The sequence below is a fragment of the Sinohyriopsis cumingii genome, chromosome 16, assembly GCF_028554795.1.
Source record: "Sinohyriopsis cumingii isolate HCF-2022 chromosome 16, ASM2855479v2, whole genome shotgun sequence".
Lineage (NCBI taxonomy): Eukaryota > Metazoa > Mollusca > Bivalvia > Unionida > Unionidae > Sinohyriopsis > Sinohyriopsis cumingii.
In genome coordinates, this window is record NC_142976.1 from 52,763,204 (window position 1) to 52,786,157 (window position 22,954).

At 40.3% G+C, this 22,954-nt stretch overlaps 1 protein-coding gene across 1 annotated transcript in view; it reads right to left on the reverse strand.

Annotated features, from left to right (window-relative positions):
- Positions 1-16,947: 16,947 nt before the first annotated feature.
- The window catches only part of LOC149780412 (nose resistant to fluoxetine protein 6-like), a 33,249-nt gene continuing 27,242 nt past the window's right edge, over positions 16,948-22,954 (reverse strand). The window contains exons 11-15 of the mRNA XM_089937334.1: positions 22,567-22,689; positions 21,620-21,728; positions 20,547-20,733; positions 19,136-19,278; positions 16,948-17,631 (exon numbers count right to left, since the gene is read on the reverse strand). Of these exons, the coding sequence (XP_089793460.1) occupies positions 17,509-17,631; positions 19,136-19,278; positions 20,547-20,733; positions 21,620-21,728; positions 22,567-22,689 (685 nt within the window). The 3' untranslated portion in view covers positions 16,948-17,508. The remainder of the gene's footprint in view (positions 17,632-19,135; positions 19,279-20,546; positions 20,734-21,619; positions 21,729-22,566; positions 22,690-22,954) is intronic.

Sequence of the window (22,954 nt, forward strand, 5' to 3'; positions counted from 1 at the left end):
ATCTCCTACGGCCAACTCTCCACTTTTCTTGGGGACAGCCCTCGTCGGGGACGTACCGAACAGGCGTTCAAACACCAGCACTTCGTTGTCGGGAGTCACGTCCTGCGGGGCACGTCCGATGCTTCGATGGTAAGATTGGTTGTACGCTTGCACCAGGTGCGGTAAGATGTCGATGTACTTCAGAGTGTGGTGATGCGTAAAATATTTCCACATGCGTTCTTTCAAAGTGCGTTGAAAACGTTCCACGATGCTGGCTTTGGTTTCGGGATTCTCGGTGGTAAAAAAATGAATGTCACGTTTCTTTAATTCTTTTTGGAAAGCTTGGTTCAGAAATTCGGTGCCTTTGTCCGTTTGCCATCGAAGAGGGCGACGACCACTTTGTTTCAACACCCGTTGCAGGGCTCGCACTAACTCGCTGCTCGATTTGGAAGTCAAGGGCACGACCCAGGCAAATTTGGAAAAGACGTCGATGACACAAAACAAATATTTGTAGCCGCGATTGTAGCTGGCCAAATGAGAGACATCGGCTAAATCGGCTTGCCATTGATGATCGATGCCTTCCACTCGGGTGCGACTTCTGGCAAACTTGCGTCGAATGGGTTTGTGTAAAGTGTAGGTAGCTTGTTCTTGTAACCATCGTTGTACTTGAGGTAAACGGAGACTTTTCAGTCGCGTTTTGGCAGCACGATACAATTTTTGAACTCCTGCGTAACCTGCAGGATGGGAGGGATCGTAGTAAATGCTGGCTAAGACTTTTTCCATTTTTTGTGTTGATTGGTGTGTTAATAAGGCACCCACTCTTGGAAGAGGCTACTCTTTTTCTCTTGGGGTATTTTCTTGGATTGCAAGGCTTTGCGTGTGCGACCGGCAATAGGTGTCGAAGAGGAGGAGGATGTCTGAGCGGGGGATATCGGTTCTTGTTTCACTTCTGTCTTCACTTCTGTCTTCACTTTCTTTTTCTCTTGTGATGAAGAAGGGGTGGCCATCATCTTTTTAATCCATCCAATTCTGGAGGTAGGTGGTGTTGTTAACTTGCGTACTTTTTCTGGTGGAGTTAGAAACCCTTCCTCTTCTTCTTCTCCTTTTTCTGTCTTGACCACTGGTACCGGTACTGGTACTGGTACTGGTGCTGGACTTTTCATCAAGGTCTTAAAATCTTTCAAAGTGGGTAGAGCTGTTTCGTCTAAAGCTTTCTGGTGAAAGAGTTGCAGTCGTTGCAAGAGTTGACCGTACTTTTGCGATTTTTCTGTTTCGGACAAATCTTGGCGATCCATCAAGGACTGCAATTCGTGTTGTAACTGGGACATCTCGCTCAAATTGGGATTGGGAGGTAAATGCGGGGTGCGTTGTTCTTGCCACCGATGGTATTCCATCCATCGTTTGTAAGGCACTAAAGCTAGTTTTCGTCCTTCCATGGGGTTGTCAGGGGTCGATTCTGAGATCTTGGGACTTTCGAAGGCCTTTTTATCTTGCTCCCATCAGTCCTCCCAACATGGTTCCCAAGACTCCTTTCAGTATGGGGCCTAACAAGAGAGGCAAAATGCCTCCACGTTGGACCAACATCTTCTTTTTTTGACGAATGGGAATTTTCTTTTGAACCATTTTCCGAAGAACGTGACGATGTTTGCCTAAGCATTGTTTCTGGTGTTTGGACAAAGGGATCGTGCCTTTCAAGACGTTCAAACAACATTCGCACACGGTATCGATGACCTCTTTGGAGGCCGTTTGAATGAGTTTTTTTCGTAGGGGTGGAGAAGCTTTGGACAGGACAGATAACAGGTCCCCATGTTTAGCTAAACGTGGTGGCAGTCCTTTCCTTTTCTTTCCTTGGGGTTTTCTGGAGGGTGACATTTTTTGCTTGTGGGTTCCGGGACATTCACCGAACAGACACTAACGTCGATGACTTAACGCACACCCTTTTATCTTTTTTTTTTGGGACTATCGCTTTGTCATAAAGGTGACAATGTTTTTCCCAAAATCGCCAAGGAATCCTCCCCTTTGTTGACGCCTCTTTTTCTTGGAACGACTGTGTCTTTTCTTAGGGTAATGTCGATGCTTGGCTAAGCGCTTTGTCGGATGACGCGTCTGCCTTTGTCTCTTTCTTTTGTGGCTTCTTGGAGGTGACATCTTTTACAAGTTCACTGATACCCCGACTTGGTCACAGGCTCTTTTTATACTGGAACGCGTCGCCACTGATTGTCTTTACGTTTTATCAGTTTGAGGACAGGCATGACACGTCGTGCAGGGGTACGCAACGGACTAAATCGAGCCAGTTCTTGCTTGGACAAATCCAGTAAACTTTGTAACATGCCCGATCTTTCGTGGACTTTGATTTTGGGAGAAGGTACTTTGTGAGCAGCAGCCACTGCCGCTAAATTGGAGGGTCCTGCCACTGGGGAAGTTCTTTTGGGGGTCATCAACGGAGAAGTTCTTGGTGTAATCAACGTCTCCAAGTACTCTTCAGTTCCTGGTGACATCAACGGAGAAGTGGACAAACGTGAGGCTGCCGGAGACGCTGTGGCAGGTCGTGGCTTGCGAGTGTAAGGTTGCGTCCTGGCCGAAGTGCCTCTCTTGCGACTAGTTTTCTTCTTCTGTGGACTTTTCTTTTTCTGGGGACTTTTTCTCTGTTTCTTTTTCTGGGGGCTTCTTTTCTTTTTCCGGGGTGATGGTGGTGGTGTCTGGTAAGAGGAGGGTCCTGCCACTGGAGAAGTTATTCTTCTTGGGGACCTGGTCTTTTTCTTTTTCTTCTTGGGGATTCGTTGGACTTTTGTCTTGGGGATAACTTTGGGGGCATTAGGATCCCATCTTAAGAGTGAGCGAATGATGACCCCTCCCAGAGTACCGCTCCCTCCAGGTTTCAAAATGATTTGTTTTTTGGTTTGAGTGTCGATGCGGGGATCGGCCAGTTGGACCAAAGCGACTTTGTTTCGATCGAAAAAGCGTTGGGTTTGATGAGGAATCTGAATGATTCCTTGGAGTAATTGACGTGCCGTCACCGTGAACCATCGTAAGACTTCTTTGAGACTAGCTTCTAAGACACGAGCTCGTGTTTGTGGATCTTTTTCTCGACTGATGCCATACAAGGCACGAATCAATTTGACGGGAAGATGCGACTGAAGGGACGTCATGTTCACACTGTGTGAGACAGACGAAAAAGGGTCTGAGGTTTTTATAGATTTTTTTCATGGGAGGAGTGAAATGAAGTCGAGGACGGAGACGTGTACAGGACAGGCCCTCCGTCTTGGCACCAGTGGTGAAACAAGTGGGTACGAAATCGCAAATCCTCGGGGGTCGTAGGTTTCAAATCGACGAGTAAATAGGCGTGTGGCGTTTGAGTGGCATCGTCGTACGCCTGAGTCAGCCAAGGCGTTCCTAACTGTTTGGCTAAGACTTGCACTTGCGATTTATCTCGAGGGCTTTTAAACAAGACCACGTAATGCGCATTGAGACTGATGGTGCGATGGGCTTTACTTTGTTGAAACAAATTTTGGGTGATGTAAATGACACTGGCATTACGGTGATGCCCTTTGCGCGTGAACCACAATTTAATTTCTTCTTCGTCTTCTCCCAACATGTCGTCGAAAATGACCAAATGGGTTAGACGGGAGTCAGAGACGATGCCGTCGTCTTCTTTAGGAATGCCTTCCACAAACACGATGGAATCGCCTTGACTTTCTCGCAAAAGGCTGTACGCCGATTGCCACTCTTTGTAACACCACACGATCCGTTGAGGGGGCCGATCGATCAAATGATGTTTATGTTCGATCAAACGTTTGACGAATTCGGTTTTGCCTGAACCGCTAGGTCCAGCAATGAGCATGTTAAAGGGATGGCGAAGATACAAAGCCTCCCAACTGGCACGATCTAAGTGTTCGTCGATGACTTTGACAGTAGAGGAAGAGGGAGCAGAGACAGCAGAGGTAGCCATGGTATGAGAAATGTCACTTGTGACACGAAAAAACAAACAAGACAAGAGTTTATATACTTTTTCAGAACACGTTTATTGAATGTTTCAAATATGAACACGAAAGACAAAAATACATACAACCCAAATAGTGATGTACAGGAATATAAAACACAGCAAAGCGATCAAAGTGGAATATAAACAAGTGTCTGTACAACATGTTTTGGTTAACCAAGATGTCCTAGGGACAGTGTGTAATGTTCTTACAGTCTCTACATGAGGTATTGTCACACAAGTGTCCTCCCGGAATGACCTTTCAGGCATGTCCATGACAGTCCTGTCCTGAAGCGAGTGGTTGTTCTCGGTGACGGGTTCTTCTGGCACCGTCACTAACACAGGTTGAAAAGTAACTTTTTTCCTTGAACAACTCTTGTGCATACTGGGCCACTTCTTGGGTCCAAGCCTCAAAACCCCCCTTTTTCCAATCACGAACATCTGTCCAATGAGGGTGTAAGTCACAAGCTACACACACATCGTCATACACGTCTTGGGTCGCTAAAAGTTGACGAATCTTTTTTTCCTGTTGAGGTCGAGAAGTATCCAGATGAAAACGCAAGGCTTTGAGCAAAAGGAGTTTTTCGTGACCATTTAAGGCCATGGAGGTGGTAAGTACTGATCGTAAAGAGTCCACAAAGAATCGGCTGGTAAACGAAATCCCAGAAAACAAGTCACTAAGACACACACCACTTGTCGTCCAAAATTGAATGGATACAGTTCTTGTAATAATTGATGGTAATGATCCACGGTTTGAATATGGTCATTGAGTTCCTTCCACGGAATCTGTTGGATGACATGTGACATAAACCGTGGCATGGCAGCCTGTTTTTATATTCTCTTTTTTTCGGATGCAATAGACGTACTTTCTAGCCAGAGATCTTCGTTCTCCAGTAGGGAATCTAAATCTTGCATACTGTAACCGAAACGTCAGAGTTCGTTTAGGTGTTTCCTCTTCCTCTAAGTAGATTCCACGTAAAATATGTTGGTAATCCTTTAACTTGTCTTCCTCAATGTATTGCTGTAGGTGAATCTCGAAGTAACCATAATTATGAACATGTCGATCATTAGCGACCTCAAAGTTTTGAACAATGTCTGACCATTGAAAGAATTTCTGACGAATCAGTTCTCTTATACCATTCAAGTACCAGTGGTTAAAGATCTGGTGACGTATCGGATGCAATTGTTCTTTACGTTTCACTTGTATTTTCACCAGCTCTCGGTAAATGCGTTCTCTCAACTCCACAGGCAAAGCACGAATGTTCTCTTGTAAAGTATCCATGAATAGGTCATACTAAATCCTCTTTGGTCTGACACAAGAAATGTACTCTTTGCACAAACATGGTTTCACTTCAGTGTCGAATTTAAATCGTTGAGTCACTAATCTACACATTACAATTCGTTCAGAAGTTTCCTCTTTCACCAAGTTGACATTGTGTGAAAGATGTTGGTAATTCGTTAACTCTTCCTCTGGAATTCGATGCAATACGTTTACAATGTAGTAGATAGAATCGTCAATACCAAACCATTCCTTTTTATAACCAGGAGGTCGTTGATCAATGTCTGTCCAATGGAACACTTTCAATTGAATCAGTCCTTGTATAGCCTTCAGGTACCAGTGGTTCAAACACCGGTGACGTATCGGATGCAATTGTTCTTTACGTTTCACTTGTATTTTGACCAGCTCTCGGTAAATGCGTTCTCTCAACTCCACAGGCAAAGCACAAATGTTCTCTTGTAAAGTATCCATGAACAGATGATTATGGTAAGAAGTTACTTCAATGTCTCGGTCCCACTAAAGGTAAGTAATGACAATTCGGTGACCATCGAGCATGTTCTACGTAGGCCGAATCTTGCGGTTCCCAGTGGTGAAGTGACACACCGCAACTGAAGCACTTGACTTTATCTCCTTCGCCCAAGTAGAAAAATCCGGCTCTGGCTAATTCTTCGGGGGTCGGTCCTCCCAGATACTTTGGCCATTTTCCTTTGAACGATTGAAGACGATTTTCAAAGTCGCAGTATTCCGACGAACGCACAGGAAACGAATATTCGTTTTTCACAGGTTCGTTTCGATGAGGGTTGAGTGAAATGGGTAGGAGTTTGCTCAGGGCTGGATGACATCCGTAGGGAGGTAAACGTGAAGGTCGACATTCCCCTTTAAAACGAAACCCAGTAAAATGTCCAAGAGGACGAGCAGCATCGCTTTCGCATCCCACAGGTTTGACACGCACAGCATCACTTTCCATGACAGGGGTAGGGGCACTAAAGTTCCCATGATGCTTTACGGCATCGCTCAGGTCACAAGGTACAGCATCGGTCCCATCGCAAGGCTCACAATCGCACTCGTCTGCAAACTCCGTTACGCAATTACAATGGTAACCACATGGACAATCGCAGTTTCCTTCCGGACATTTTCCGTCGCAATGCATGGGTCTTATCCATCCAATATTAGTCACACTAGAGGAAGATACAACTTTTTTACAATCCCCAAACTGAAACGATGTCTTTTTCAAAGTATTCATCTTGTTCGCTCGGTCTTGGTAGTCACAATGAACTATCGATCTTGCCTAGGGTTCCTTTTTTATATACAGACCAATACCGACGTGACCGTACGGTAAGGTGAAATGATTGGGAAGTCGAACTCGCTTCTGGTATACAATTTGATAGACTTTTTCCAAGGGCCGACTGACGATGTGGTGAGTGGGTAAACGTACAATTTTGTTCGGTTGGTAGGTGGTCACTTTAAAGTTTCCATCCTCTCCCGATTGCAAGGCTTCTTTCAATACCCCAAAGTTGACCACTCGACTGGTACGATAATTCAGAGTCAGTCCTTTCACTTTGCACGTCGTGTGCACTTCTCCTTGTTTGTCACGGTATTCGTAGCCGTAATTTTTGGGACCGCCACTGACGAAACTTAGAATCTTGTCGTCGGGATGTTCGTCTGTCCAGGCTCCTAAACGGTCTCCTTCGATGTTAGGGTGATGTTGAATAGGGTGATGGATGTAAATGCAACTGTCCGTGTCAAAGTACAGGACGCGTTCCCCTAACAGTTCTAAAGCTTCGTACAATTTTAAGCGAGCATGGGCTGTCACGTAAGCCGCAATGATGACATTTCCAAAAGGGTCGTCTTGTACAAAGTCCAGATCTTCTTCGTAATTGACCAAGATTAAATTCTCTCGAACGACGTCCACGTGTTTCATGTATTTGGTTTTATCGTGAATCATCTGGAAGTAGCGGGAAGGTTCTGTCAAATATTCCGTCTTGGGTAAACACGGTCGTTGTGCCATTTTACCCCACAAGCAATTTAACATCACTTTGGCAAACGATCGCCTGCCTTCGTTTTTCTCGATGTGGTCTAAAGTGATGCCTTCTTGTTCCCGGTATTTCTCTTTGAATTGTATTTGGTCTTCGGGAGTGTGACACCAGGAAGGATAGCCGCTGGCTTCTTGCTTCAGTTTCAAAAAGGCATCCACGTAGTCGGCGAAAATGCCTTTCTGAGTAGGGTCACCCTTGTGGTATTGTTGTGTCTTGGGAAAGTGGCAAATTTCGTACACTTCTAACAGTTGGTATCCCATGTCCAGAGCTTTGAACAATTCTACGCTGACCCAGGTTCCCGTCAAGGCACGTTCTTCCTGGGTGTGCTGACAAGGTTGGTCTTGGTTGCACGTTTCGGCACAAGTACGGCACAAGGGAAACATCAGTTTGCCTTGACAATGGTGAGGTAAGACGGGATGGTATAGGTTCGTGGGAGGCAAAACTTTGCACTTGATCAAGCCTTCGTATTGTCGAATGTTTTTCAGGTCGATGTGTTCCGTCAGCAATTGTGGGTGCCCTACGGGAAAACGACAATATTTGCACACGTAGGGATACAGCGAACACACGTCCAAGTATTTGATTTCTTCTCCTTTCTCTTCGTCGGCTTGGTACAGCAAACAGGTGGCATTGGTCCTTCCTCCGTACAAACTATCCCTCGGGTTCAGCGGGTCCATGAACTGGTAACTTTCCACGAGGCGTTTAAACTCGGGATCGGTTTTCATACGGTGATCGTACTCGTGTTCCCACATTTCCACCACTTGGTATCCTTCCTGTTCTAACTTTAGGCGTCGCTGACAAGTGTCCTGGTACAAGTCTTCCATGGTTCGTTGCAAAAACTGATTTTTAGTACCACGGTCAGGGTAACAGACGGGACATCCGTGAAATAAGCAACCGTTAAACTCGTACACGATCTTGGGGTTTTCTAAGTCCCAGCCATCGACCGAATACGTTCCGATGGTCTTTTCGCCCCCTCCGTTGCGGGCATGCTGAATCCACTTGTCTTCCTTGTCGCACAAGTAATGTAACCAACGTAGGGCTTTGACCGAGTATTGACGCTTGACATAGTGGGTCGTTTGAGGACTGATGACAGCCACGGTCTTTTCAGGCATGAATCGTTGGCGGTACACTAAGGAACACGCTTTGGCAATGGTGCAAGCTTCTTTCAAAGGATCGACCCCTCCGTGTTCCATGAACAGTTCTCGAAATTTTCCACAGCAACGTCGTAAAATGTCCACGTCGGAACGACAATACTTTAACATTTCTTCCTGAAAGTCGAAGGGGTCAGAGGCATGAGCCTGGTACCAAGCGTAGAAAGCTTCTCGTTGTTCGGTACGCATGTTGTCGGGGTCGTAATAGTGAGCCTCGGGTAAATGGGGTAGAACGGCATGTTGATTGGCTTCCGTATTGAAAAAGTGTGGAAAGTACCCTTTAGCCATTTCTGTCATTCCAAACGTTTTAGGCATTCGACTCAAAGGCATGGCCAAGTAACTCATCGAATCTTTAAACTGTACTTGTCCCACTTGCATGAAAATGATTTTGGCTCCGTTCAAAGTCACTTTAGGACGCTCGGTGCCTTGTTCCGTATAGTACCTCAAAAGAAACTGTCCATCGTATCCGGAGAAATTGTGAGCCATCACCGTGGCATGACGATGACAATCTCCGTAACGTTCGATGTCCTCTTGGCTCCACGTCTTGTCGATGGGGTCTAAGACCCATTGTGCAAAATCGGCTAACGTGTTTGGTCCCCGAAAGATTTTTTCACGTCCTCCAGGAATCTTGCTGCAGTGAGGGCAATGACTGAAGATAGGTTCTTGAATGCACTTCTCGCACGCTCGATGAGCCACGCAGAAATTAGGAATGTGAATGCCAGTCTCTTGCATGCATTCGAAATCGAAAAAGATGAAATTGCCTTTCTTCTTGTGACCGTCCTCTTTCTCTGGTGGGGGTTGGTATTTTTGCACGTAGCATTCGTGTTCCAAGTCCACGATGTGGTGACAAATGTGACATTTTTTCTTTCCTCGACATACGTGTGCCTTGGTACTATTGGTACGTATGCCTTGTCCACACGTAGGGCACAATCTCAGCAGTTGACAAGCGCATTTCTTCTGTGAACCTTGCGTCTTCAGATGTTGTTGGTAACAGGTAGGGCTGACAAACGTGCGCAGACAAGTTGAACAAGGCACTGGTTCTTCGCTCAGACAGGGTGGAGAGGCCAAACATCCTGAGCATTTCCATCCACAATGTTTGTGTTGCTCTCGATTATTATAACCATAGTCACATTTCTCACAATAATAAACATATCCCAGGAATCCAGTGATACTGGTAATGGTATCGAAATGGTCATCGTGATGATAAAGGTGAATGTATTTTCCGTCCTTAAAATCTTGGCCTCGAAACAATAGAGGCCCGCGCATTTCTTGAGGGTGCACTTTCAAGGTGTATCGTGGAGCTAGGACATCTTGCAATTTTTGCATCTCGGGAATGCCACAAGGTGTGTCTTTGGGCAGTCCGGCTTGTTGTAACAGGAGTTCTGCTTCGTTTCGTTGTTTGGCTCGGTCGGAACGTTGAATAGTGTTCCAGGTTCTTTTCCATTCTACCGTGTCGTTCTTGTTGGCATAGGTTCGTCCCACCACGATGGCACGGGCTAAACACATCTGGTCATGAGGGTTGTTAATTCGGACGAGACTCGTTTTGGTGTTGCGAAGGTCGTCCACCAATAACATCTTTTTGCGTCCAGTCCCTTGAGGAGGAGAGACGTGGGTCATGTCCAGTGTGGCTTTACCATCGGTGATGTCAAACTGATCATTAGATTGTTGTACGTGTTGAATCTTGTCCATGACTTTGGAAGCAGTTAATTCTGCAGGGGTGCTAAACTCGATCCAAACAGGGGATTTCAAACCGTCGTGTTGTATGGAAAGTCTCAAGCGATCGTCTTCTTTGGGTTGACATTGTCGCTTGAGTGAAGTGAGCAAAGAATCCCACATCTGGGTGATGAACCCTTCTGCTTTCTCTAACGGCACTTCAGCCTTGAAATCTTTAAACTTCACCGTGTATTTGTAAGCCGTGGTTCTAAATTTTCTAGAGGAGCGCTTTTCCGTCTCTCGAATGGAATAGTAATTTTCAGGGTTAACTAAGGGTGATGAACTTGGTTTAGAGGGTTCGGATTCTGGTTCACTCATGTCCTCTTCAAAATCACTGGCATGAATTTGTGCCAAGATCTCAGCCCTGGTACGAGGCGATAGATCACGTTTCTGCCTCTTACTTTCTTCTTCTTTCTTCTCGAATGAATGGGATCGTTTCATCTTGAAAGCAAAAAGTCAAATGACTCAAGTTCAAACACCATAAACTACTTTATAGTCATAGCAGACCAGCGTATATAAAAGGGTGTGTGTCTTGTCCTTTCACTATTCATTTCACTCTCGAGCCGAGCACAACGATGGAAGAGACTGACCAGATGGAACGTTTCGTCAGAGCTTTGCGAGGGGTCATTAGAAAATTCTCTTCAGACCAGCCTACGGACTACTCTCCTTCCTTTAGAGATAAAAGTCAAGATACTTGCTATATCTGTCAGAAGAAAGGGCATTGGTCTTCAGAGTGTCCAGACCGTCAAAAAAGAAAAAAAACAGGGGATAAAAGAGACAAAAGTCAAGATACCTGTTATTATTGTAAAGAAAAAGGACATTGGTCTCCAGATTGCCCCAAAAAGAAACAAGAGGAGTCAGAAGAAGAGAGGAATTCTTCAGAAGAAGAGAGGGATTCTTTAGAGGAAGAGAGGGATTCTTCTGAGGAAGAAAGAAGACAGGTGAAGAAAAAGAAACAGGAGAAAAAAAGAAGAAGGGAAGAAAGCGAGGAGGAAGAAGAGGAAAAGAGTGCGACGGTGAAGAAATTCAAAAAACAGAGAGACTAAACAAGGAGAAAAGAAGAAATTAATGAACTTTTTATTAAAGTGTTGTGTTATAAATTGTGAATTGGATTGTAAAAAATGGAGAAAAGAATAAATGAATGATATAAGGTAAGTGTCTTTGAGTTGTGATTTTAAAATAAGAAGCTACACTCACGCACTCATACACAGACACGTATTAAAAGGGTAACATGGGTGAGTTTTTTTTGAGTTATTGGCAAATTGAAATTGTATTTCTTTTCGAGAAATGTGGGTGGCCCTGAAAAGGGCCTTTTTTCTTCATGGTGTAGGGGTGAGTTTAAGCAATCAATTTTAACTGCCTTAAGCCTTTGCCACGGCCAAGGCCTACTTCTGGACTGCGTAATGTTGATGATGATAATGATTGGGTTGAAATCACTAAGGGTGGTACGGTAGGCTTAGTCACAGGGTTGACATGTTTGGCTCGGGAAGGTCGTATTCTCTTCGGTCGTGATAAAGAAGTCTGATACATTTGTTTCAGACTTCTTAACTCCGCTAAAATGTCCAACAGTACCGTGACCGTTTCATTTTCACCCTCTTGTTTCTTTGCTGCTACTTCTTCTTGCTGTTGTTGCTGTTGTTTTTTTCTTACCTCTTCTTCTTGTTGCTGTTGCTGTAGGAGAAAAGTCTGTTCCGCTTCCTTTTGTCGTTGTATAAATTTCTCCAATTCTTCATTCTGTCTCTGTCTAAAATTCTCCACTTGCGGTAATGAAGAAAGTAACGAAGGTTCCGGAACAAATTCTTGCGAGGAGAGAAAATCCACAAAATCCCAATTCACCTCTTCTGAAAGTAAGTCCGGGTTCCCTTGGGCAGTCTCCCCTGCTGGTGCACCCCACTGGATCGTTTTCTGAGTTTCCGTCATGTTGAATCACTGTCGCATAGATTGACTGCACACAAGCGCTAGCGAATCTATATTGACTACGTGACGTCACAGACTGCTCTCTTCGGATTGGATGCAAGCTGACTGAATTCTGTAACGCGTGTTCGGATTGGTAAATGAACTCAATCCGTTTCAATCCTTCCTCCGCCTATAAATAAGCGCCGTTCAATGCATTGATTCACCTGTTCTCGTCGCTTCAAGATGTGGACTACAGTTGAGTCATCCACCCTTGTGTCTTCCATGATGTTTCGGACAGACTTGCTCATGTATGTCCGATCGAAGTGGACCGTTGTCCACAGGACAAACACCAGCCTGTGGATACGTAGGATCTACGTCGAAAGACAAGGATGCCTGAAAAGAGTGCTGATGTACGGACCAACAGTAAGACGCAGCCTAAGGACAAGAAGAAGACCAATGCGGTGCCATTTATGTTAATGAATACATTAACATAAAACCCAAAGGCCCTTTTCAGGGCCAGCCATATTTCTCGAAAAGAGATAGCCTTTCCATTGCCTACCCCTTTTTTAAAATTTTTTTTAAAAAAAAAATCCCATGTTCCATTCCCTTTGTCCCTAAACTCTATTCCCATGTTAAATTCCCCTTGTACGTAGAGTGACCCACGATTTATTGCCATGTTAAATTCCCCTTGTACGTAGAGTGACCCACGATTTATTGCCATGTTAAATTCCCCTTGTACGTAGAGTGACCCACGATTTATTGCCATGTTAAATTCCCCTTGTACGTAGAGTGACCCACGATTTTTCGCCATGTTAAATTTCCATTGTACGTAGAGTGACCCAGGGGTCCCTGTAATGCTAATTCCCATTGTACGTAGGGTGACCCCATTCACTACTCTTTGTCTTTTTCATTTGCGTAGAAAGCTTTATTTTTTGTAAATGGACTTTCTGGCAAGTGGTCTGTTCACCCTCTCTGCTGCTAAAGCCACCACCTCCATCAGCGCTGGTTTCAGAACAGCTGAGATTCATTCAGAACTTAGAGAGCCTCCTATTTGACTAGGGAAATTCAAAGAAACAGCTCATCACTTTGCAACCAAAGACATCGAAATGCCACTAAGACGATTGCCAATGCCCCTGATGTCTTTATACGACCCAGACATCATTAATCTTACAAAAGAAGAATTAGCCTTTTCTTCGCCTTATTCCTCTCATTTGTGGTTTTTCAGTCACAATCGTTTTCACTTTTATCACTGTTCTCCACTATACAGTTTTCTTGCATATATTTACCTGTAAAGGTTTCAGGTAATGGTATATTTGGTATCAGTTCCGGATCGTACTAATTGGGGGGGAGGGGGAGGGCTGTTTGTTTCTATGGCTCTTGCACAACGTATTCTGTCTGGTAGAACCTAGATTTATGCAGCCTTCGCCACATGCTCTTTTTGAACACATCAGGGACAATTGTGTTTGGTTGTATGTGTAGCCTGTTTTCCATGGGTTTAAAACGAAACCCATGAAAAAGGGATGTGGGCTGTTTTCGCTAGAGCTAGCCGTTTTATGATCCTTTATAGGGATGTTGAGTTCATTTTCTAATTGGAACTTAATCTCTTCTGAATTTATCTATAAACATGAAAAGTAAGTTAAATTTTAAACTAACTTTTTTATCCAGTGCGGGATGTCCTTGAAATGACGGAAAACAAGAACATAGTACAAAAAGAAAAATGAGACTAACTTACATGGAAAATATAAAGTACGTAATGCGCGTGCAATGTAACAGTATCGCACATCTAATAGTTTAGTAGCCTGTTCTTAACTGTCTATTCTAATGTTTGAATGAAAGATCTAGATGTTCAAATGGGATAACTGACCTTTTCATAGATGAAGTGTGTTAATTATTTTATATTTGAACAGGGGACTCTGTTGATTTTAAATCTTTAAGCCATCATCATATTCATGTATGCATTACTTTTTCCTCTTCGATAGGTCTTTTTGTGATTATCAGTAACGAGTCCACAACTATATTTGAAATATAGAGAAGGTAAACATTGCAAATGAGTCATGAGATTGTCACATTTCTTTCCCTTTATAATGGCAACCACTGCGTTTCCTTTTTAGAGTTTTACTCTTTAAAATCTAGAGACACTGGAGAAGGAGTGTCTTGAACAGATGTAAAAGGAAGTGGTTTCCTTAAATGTATAACTTGAAGTCAATTTCATTTCCAAAATTAATAGATTAATATCGTCAGTATTTCCTCCTCCAGGTATTTAGAAAACATGAAGTATATTTTTATCTACGTATTCTCTCTTTTGCTGATAAAGACCAATGAACCAAATACATGCATATAAAGCTAAACTCTTCCGTAAAGGAACAATTCGTCTCGATTATTTTATATAATTTGCTTTATTTCCTTGCATTGTGCAAGACAAACACATAAACACTTTGTATATGCTTCGTTTCCGAGTCACTTCATTGTAATGTACAGTAATATATTTTGCAACACCCACATCTTCTTGACAAACGGAATACATAAACATTTTGTATATGCATCGTTTCCGAGTCACTTCATTGTAAATTACAGCAATATCTTTTTGTAACACCTACATCTTCTTGAAAACAAACGTTTTTGGGGTGTTTAATTGTTATTCATTTCTTTATCAATAAAGATGTATGGATATGTTAAAACTTTGACTTTTACTGTAAATTTTGAACATTTTCATTTATCTCCGTCATGTTATAAATTTTTCCAAAATTCTTTCTCGTAATTGTTAAGAGTTCGGCCTATGAATAATAATACCTATCGTTTATTGGATTTGTCACGTCCAGAAAATCTCCCCACTTCCTACACCCCGTATGACTAACTGTTCTCCCCACCCCCGAATTGACTAACCGTTCTCCCAACCTCCTTACCCCCCCCCCCCCCCATATGACTATCCGTTCTCAGTTTGAATGCTTCGTCATTGATATTCTAGATTGATCCATTTCGCTTACTTTCATTTCCTTCTGTGTTTTTAAAGCATAAATTTGATTGCCGAAGCAACCAATATTTACGTTTCAAAAGGTTCCTGGCTAAGTTAAAATTATAGCGCTTAACTGTAGAACCTGTCGGCATATAGGTAATATTTTCTATTCAAAAGCAACAAAACTCTATATTTGTTTTCATATTTTCACAAACGGAAATATTGTAAAAATTGTCGAGGACATAATTTACAATTATATATTTGATGTATCTCATTCTAAAACATATCTGAAGGTAGCGCATGGATAAACAGGAATTCTGTTTTTATTAAATACCACTCATCATGCTAAACTTATCATACAGTTCCTCACCTTCGTTAGTATCATCGCCGCAGCTTCAATTATAGACGCATCATAATACTACAGCAATTTACAAAAACAGTTTCTTTTAATCACCCAATCTTTTGAAATGAGGTATATGTTTGACATGCGATCGAATATATTTAGTGTCTTCGAGCGCTGCATCAAACAGAATTGAGTGAGAAATAAAACTGCGAAGTCTTGTTCAAACATGTATCTTGCGTGGTTCAGTTATATCTTCATAACCCAACGGTCTGGTTAACGTCTATGCAAACGATTGACCCTCTCAAAACGAGGATTACAAGAAGTATGCAAACGTCGCTGAGTGCTTCACGGTGTGTGTTATAATTGATCAAGTAACATAGATCACATAAATACTTCGTTTTCAAATGTTTAGATATGTTTACGACCAGAATATATAGATAATAGATGTTTCTATTCTGCACGAAAAATCTTGCAAATCATCAGACTATGACTCAAACCCACTAATGAAAAAGGGACACAATGGGCCTGATTTGCACCAGTATATTTTGCCATGTATATTACAAATACGTTCACATTCGTCGCTTGTGTAAATATAGTGCCAACGGACATTATGGTATTGATTTTGTTTCAGACAGAACACGCACCATAAATATGAGCTGCAACTATCGGAAACAGTCAATGTCAGAGACATTTACCAAGCTCTCGATCAACGTAGATGTTTCAAGGTCACTGAGGAGCCTAGTTGAACTAATCTGAACTCTGCATTTTGACATTGTCTTAATGCGGCATTTTTTCGTAGACAAGTGAACGGTGACTAGCCGTATATCTTCTGCAAATACTATTCTCAATGTCTAAAAGTTAATGCAACTTTTATGTATGTATCGAGCTCAACATTCTTAGGATAACTCCTGCTGGGATATATGTTAGAGTGTTCTATGGGATGATACAATCATTTAGAATATATTTTATCAAACAAAATTGAAACACTGTAGACACACGAAACCTTTTTCTCCAATTATGTTATATGTTTGACTCTCAAATATATACTGAGTACCTTTATTTTCAAATTTCTCAAAGCATTTAGGCGATAGATAGATAGATAGATAATGCACATTTATATATATCGCATGCAAAAGAATAGGTACAAAGCTTTAATGGAAATCATGCATGATGTAGTAATGATAATGATGATCTTACGTCCATGAAATCGTCCAATTTTGCAAAGGTCATTTATGTCCATGATATAGATTTACATTTTCAAAACCCTATTGCATCTTAGTTATTTATAAATATTTATTTCACACCAGGTTTACGCTATGAATGACCGCATCTCATATGACATTTACAGAATCAGCTCTCAATTACTAAATGCTTAATACTGATCAACGCATTGAAACATTACATTTCCAAATGTATGATGTTTGTCAAAACAAGGACTGCTGCTTCGTAATTGTTACGACGTTCTGGAAGAAAAAGACCAGTATATCTATATATCTATCTATTTATCTATCTACCTATCTATACATCTATCTACCTATCTATATCTATCTATCTATCTATCTATCTATCTATCTATCTGCCAGTAATCACAATTATAAATAAATACACACAAAGACCCGGATTAGTATCGTACTGACATACATTACCAAACTGGTTCACATATCATTAATTACATTTTGGATATCATTAATTACATTTTGGATATCATTAATTATATGTTGGAAGTGCTGATATCATTAAAGAAGAGTAAAATTCTTTGTTTGAAATTATCGTAACATATAACCTTGAAGCTTCCTTTGTTAATGTTCCGTTCTAATTGTGTGAAAAATTTATCATAACAGATATTAATGACCCTGAAAAATGCGTAATATTAAAAGCATCAAATTAAGTCCGACGTCATGGATTCAAGTAAATTCGAATTTTTTTAAGAGTGAAACCATAAACGTAAGCAATATTGGTTAAATGTTTCAATTGGTCAATACGGTTTCCTTCAGTACAATTATGTTTGTACCTATCATTCGCAACAATCTCGAGCTTGACTGATATGTTTGTGTACAACATTAATATGTTCGGTTGACTAGATCGCACCTATCAGATTTTGACGATAATATTTTCCTAAAATAAAGCTTTAAAATTAGTCTTGAAAATTTCAAACCACAGATAATTGTTAAAAAATTATTCACTAGCTTCTTCTGTCTCTCTTGAAAACGACCTTCTCCAACCCCATCATTGGAGATTCAAAGACCAACGACAGGATGAAAGCTGCAGCGTACGAGAATACTAGATGGCCTACAAACAGGTAGGACTGCAAAAGGAATGTCATGGATAATTATTATAACTCACTCATTATAGTATATCTCTTCAATCTTATCTTACCTATGTCCAATCGCTGTTAAGTACAATATATATATATATATATATATATATATACAGAAAGAGAAAGCGAGATGTGTGCGTGTGTGCGCGCGCGCGCGCAAACAAATGATAGCTAATGAACAAAATGCAACGAGACTGACAAAATATCCATTTGGTCAATTCCAGATTATGTAGAACAACATTCATGCAGTATTTCACTGATTGATGAAATCACTACCAATGGCGCATTCATACTTAATAAACCATGTAGTACCCCGTTCAATTGTTACCATAACCCATATATTCCTGTGATATTTTAAAACGAGTTCCCAAAATGATTTTGTTCAACGAAAAGCTATAGAAAAGAGATCTAAAAGCAATAAATCTCTTCTAAACTGATTTTATTAAATTCTCTCTTCGAAAGAAAACTGACGACATGATTTAGGTCAAAGGATATAAAACAATCAACCTGATGAGAAATAGACGAATGAACTAACCTGTGATGTGAAATACCACGATTTCAAAAACTGACGGCAGAACGGTAACTAAGTAAAACAAACCCAGTACCATTAGCACTGTGACACACACACACACACACACACACACACACACACATCTATATATACATATATAGGTGTGTGTTTGCGTTTGTGTGTAGGATAGGAAAGGCAGGCAGCTGTAAAAGGTCAGTTGAAGTTTCCAAGAGACATCTGTAACACCATGTTCAGATCTGATATGGCTCTGTGTCCTGTAGGTCTAAAACAGATACTTCGTTGGAACTGACAGTGCTATGAAACGCTATAATGGAGGAGGCCCATGAGAATGAATTGGCCATGTATCAGCCACTCAAATAATTATGCCAGCAAAATGGCGGTATGGCCTGGACTTTGCCGATGGATAAAGAACTCTTTAGCATGATCTAACGTGTAAGGATGTAATAGGAGCCACCGGGATTACAGGACCTAGCCGCAAACATTTATTCTCCATGGAGATCAAGCAAGCCGAGAAAGGGGATATGTGGGAAGGGAATTGAGCAAAGGAATGCTTAGTCGGTTCCATGCAGTCTAATCAACTTAATCAGCCCACATCTGTAGAACGTTGTGGGTCAGCGTTCCGGCAAACGTGATCCCATACTGACGATGGAATCGGTTTTACAGCGCATCACTGTATTTACACACACACACACACACACGCGCGTATATATATATATATATATATATATATATATATATATATATATATATATATATATATATATATATATTTACAGAGAGGGAGAGAGAGTATGTGTGTGCGTAGGTTCACTGAATATCGAATTCTCTTTTTAATTTGGCAGGGCAAGGGTCAGTACAAAGCCATTATATTAGGCTTTACGGGTATAAGGAAATAATGAAACGCGTGAAAGGACCTGAGATAGAAGAAAATGCATGATCATTCCAAAACAATACACTTACTACTTCAAGATCGTTGAAGACAATTGTGGCACGGCGACTGTAGAAGTAGAAATATTGCACGACTGGATGAATGAGATATGCGCAATATGTCAGTCTTCCGAGAGGTACATACACATTCCATGATAGCAGTGTATTTATAAAACCTGAAACAAATACAAGCCAATTTTTCAGTTACAGTTTATGTTTTATTACAACCAGTCCTAAATGCTGACTTAAAAGATATAAACTCCTGGTATTTTACAGAAATCCTGCATATAATTATAAAAGTGTAGGAACGTACACAGAAAATATAATGAGCATCAACTGAAATGAGAATAAGTTATTTTTGTTTATTTGAAAATGAGATTTTCTTTAACTTAATACTGCGATTTTGTCGGTTCGAAATGTTTTATTAAGAACAGTTTCTAGTAAGAAAGAAAGCGTTCACGTTTGGAATTGTTTCTGTGAAAAGCTTACTTAGCAATTTATGAAATACTTTAAGAATGTTCACATGACTGTCCAAGCTATACCTATTCATTTTTAGATTGTACGATTACACGGAGCTTGCAGTATGTACATTGTCAAGTATGCATCTCTAGAACATTGGTATATTGATTAGTGTTACAGAAATTTAGAACATGGCACCCAAAAGTGCACTTTTAAAATTTTCTTTATTGTTTTTTTTTTATTTTTATTTTTTAAAAAATTATATTCGTATCCTATAATTAATGTAAAACTTTACAATTAAAACCACTGTTTATTATCGACTGTTGTTTTTGTTGTTGGAACTTCCATATTGAATGTTACTATATATAGTCAGTTTATAAGAGACATGCTGTATATAATATCCACCCTCGAACAGAAATTATGTTTAATATTAATTGTAATAAGTTCCTTAAACCTTTATTGTTATTACAATCAATGCTGCCACTTTTGGAGACCGACGTTCAAAGGTATATTTGTGTTTACAGTAGTTACTGTTACTATGTGTCTGAATCGCGTAAATAACATTCTTACATGTAGCATTCACCACAGTGTTGTGAACGCAAAACAACATCGTGCTACACAAACAATTTGGAGATATAATTATGCTTTAGTATTATTCAGACGTTTTACCACTCACAAATGACTGTGAGAATGGCTGGTTCATATCATGCCTTTTTAATAACTTCATTACTTTTTCCGTATTTTCGTACTTAATATTTCAAGTAGTGGAGTGGTTCAAAATAGTCATCATCATTTGTTAAAGAACTGCATAGTCTGACAGAGATGCCACAGTTATATGTACTATTAGGCAAGAGAACGTTCAATCGATACGCGATGCAGAACAATGTAAACGTATCACATGATGTCACACATATGTCACATATGCAGAAATAAAAAAGAAACACCAAAGTTCAAATTAAGTCATTTCTGAACATCTGCTAATCACCTCCATTTCCAGTGGCGCATGCGAAGATGATCCATGCCAAAGCCACACCCCATGCCGTTCTGGCCGTGGATAGATAAAAGGCGGAGACCCCGGTGCTGAGTGGGTTTTCATTGTTAGGATTATACAGCCCATATAACACTGCCAACGCAAAGCCAGTAGCTATTAACCAGCCCACCAGATTGTGTACCTGAAATTGAATTGTTTCTATGAATGTGTTTAGTATATTGCGTTTCTTCTACAAAGCTATGGAATTCTCCATTCATCCGGTACCTAGTTGAAATGGTATTCAATTTTTTACATCCCGATGAAAAACTAAACCTCTTACCAATTCCCACAACATTTAGGGACATTTCGATAGCTGTATATAAACAGATAATGAAAGGTCAATGTTCAAGACTGGTCAGTCGCTGAAACGGGTAGGTTGCATATGATACTAATGTTTACATGGTTTCTCCATCTGTACATTACACTCAGAAATAGCACACGCCGCCAAGTTCCACGCGATACAAGTGTATCGTTGGTAAAATTTATGTATCTGCCTAACATTGCAAAAATGAGACAGAAGGTTCCCCTAAGTACATACCGACAAGAGCTGCTCGTAAGCTTTAACTTTAAATGGTTTAAAAACAAGAATTTAGGCTGCAATTTAATGTCTAATTGGTAGGTATTAAACGTAATTTTTGAATGCGTCTTAACAAACAAACATATCATGTTATGGCCCTTATCCCGGTAGAGGTCCATTTGATCGAAGATCAACAACAGACCCTTGGGAAGTGACGTCAGATGTTTGGTAAACTTGATATATTCTCCGAAAAAGAACCTACCGAACCTTTTGTGAAGAATTCCTATGTAGCACACATCTAAATGAATGTAGAAGTCATAATTTAAGAACTCTTAATTTAAAGATATCGCTGATACCACTACATATGCTTAAACAGTGAGACAACTATATCCACGTCACTGACCATTTTTATAAGGAAAAACAATGTTAACGTATAGCCAGATGTAGCATATTCATACAAGATTGGTCCTCTGTATCAAAAGTAAATCATTGTAATGATAAAGATAATTACCCTGCCCAGTCTGACCTTGCAATCTGTTTTAAATAAGATATAGCCAGTAATGATACCAACAATATATGGTCCTATCCGACAGTACGGTTTAATGTAAAGCTCCTGAAAACTGAAATGATAAGAACCAACATAAAGGTTGATATTAATAACGAATATCATGGTAATGCTTGAAAACAAGTAAAGATCGTATTCAAAATCGTAAGAATATTTATTTCCTCCGCTTTTTGATACATATACTATTCATTTCACTCAGCGTGCAATAAAATATGAATAAACTACTACACTCTTCATCGCTACGCTTACAAGATAATGTCATGTGATATAGTCCATGATATCAATTCAAAGCGTAATTGGTTCTGAGCAATAAATTGCATACGATATTTGAGATAACTTTATGACTATTCTAGCACTAAAACAAGATTTCTCCACAACAAGATATTGACAGGCAGCATAGGTATGTATTACAACTTCCTACTCCAGCAAGTGAAAGAGATACTTGATAAAGAATTCCATATTAATGAAAGGGCAAGGAACACTATCTATGTTGACCATCGCTGCGATGTATAAATATATGATGCCCGACATTACCTTCCTGCGTAATTATATATATATATATATATATATATATATATATATATATATATATATATATACAGTGATTTTCTTCCACGTAGAAATCGTTTTTAAGTTTCTTCAATTATCTCTTCATTTATTTTGCAACCAGAACAAAATTAAGTCTTTACTAATCCGAATCAGTGAAATATAAATTATAGGAGCGCAAAATTACAGACATTTATTTTTCAGTCAATAATGATAATAATAATAATAATGATAATAATAATAATTGATTTCGGTGTTGAAGATGACGTCTTCTTAAAATGATTATGAGAAGGAAGAAATCTTGGTGGTGACGGTGATGATGATAATGTTCCTGCTAATGATGATACCCGACATTTCCTTCTTGTTCAATTATGACAGCACTGACGTTGTTAACGGATGCAATAACGCCGGATGTAATGTAGGTGGCAATCAAGAATATACCGGACACAAGGCCTCCAATAATGGGTGATCTACCAATAAGTAAGAAAACGTTGTATACAGGTAAATCATATTTTTTGTTACTGATATTAAAGTTCAACAATAACTCTGAGTGAGACAATGTAGACATATATTGAAATAAAGATATGAAACAAATATTACCTAATTATTAGGAATCAACAGCGTAAAATGAGATTGGAGTATTCTTAGGAATAAACGGCGTACAATGGAATTTTAATACTAATGATTTCATAACTGCTGGTCACATTATTTAATAATAGAGTCATATAGAATCGG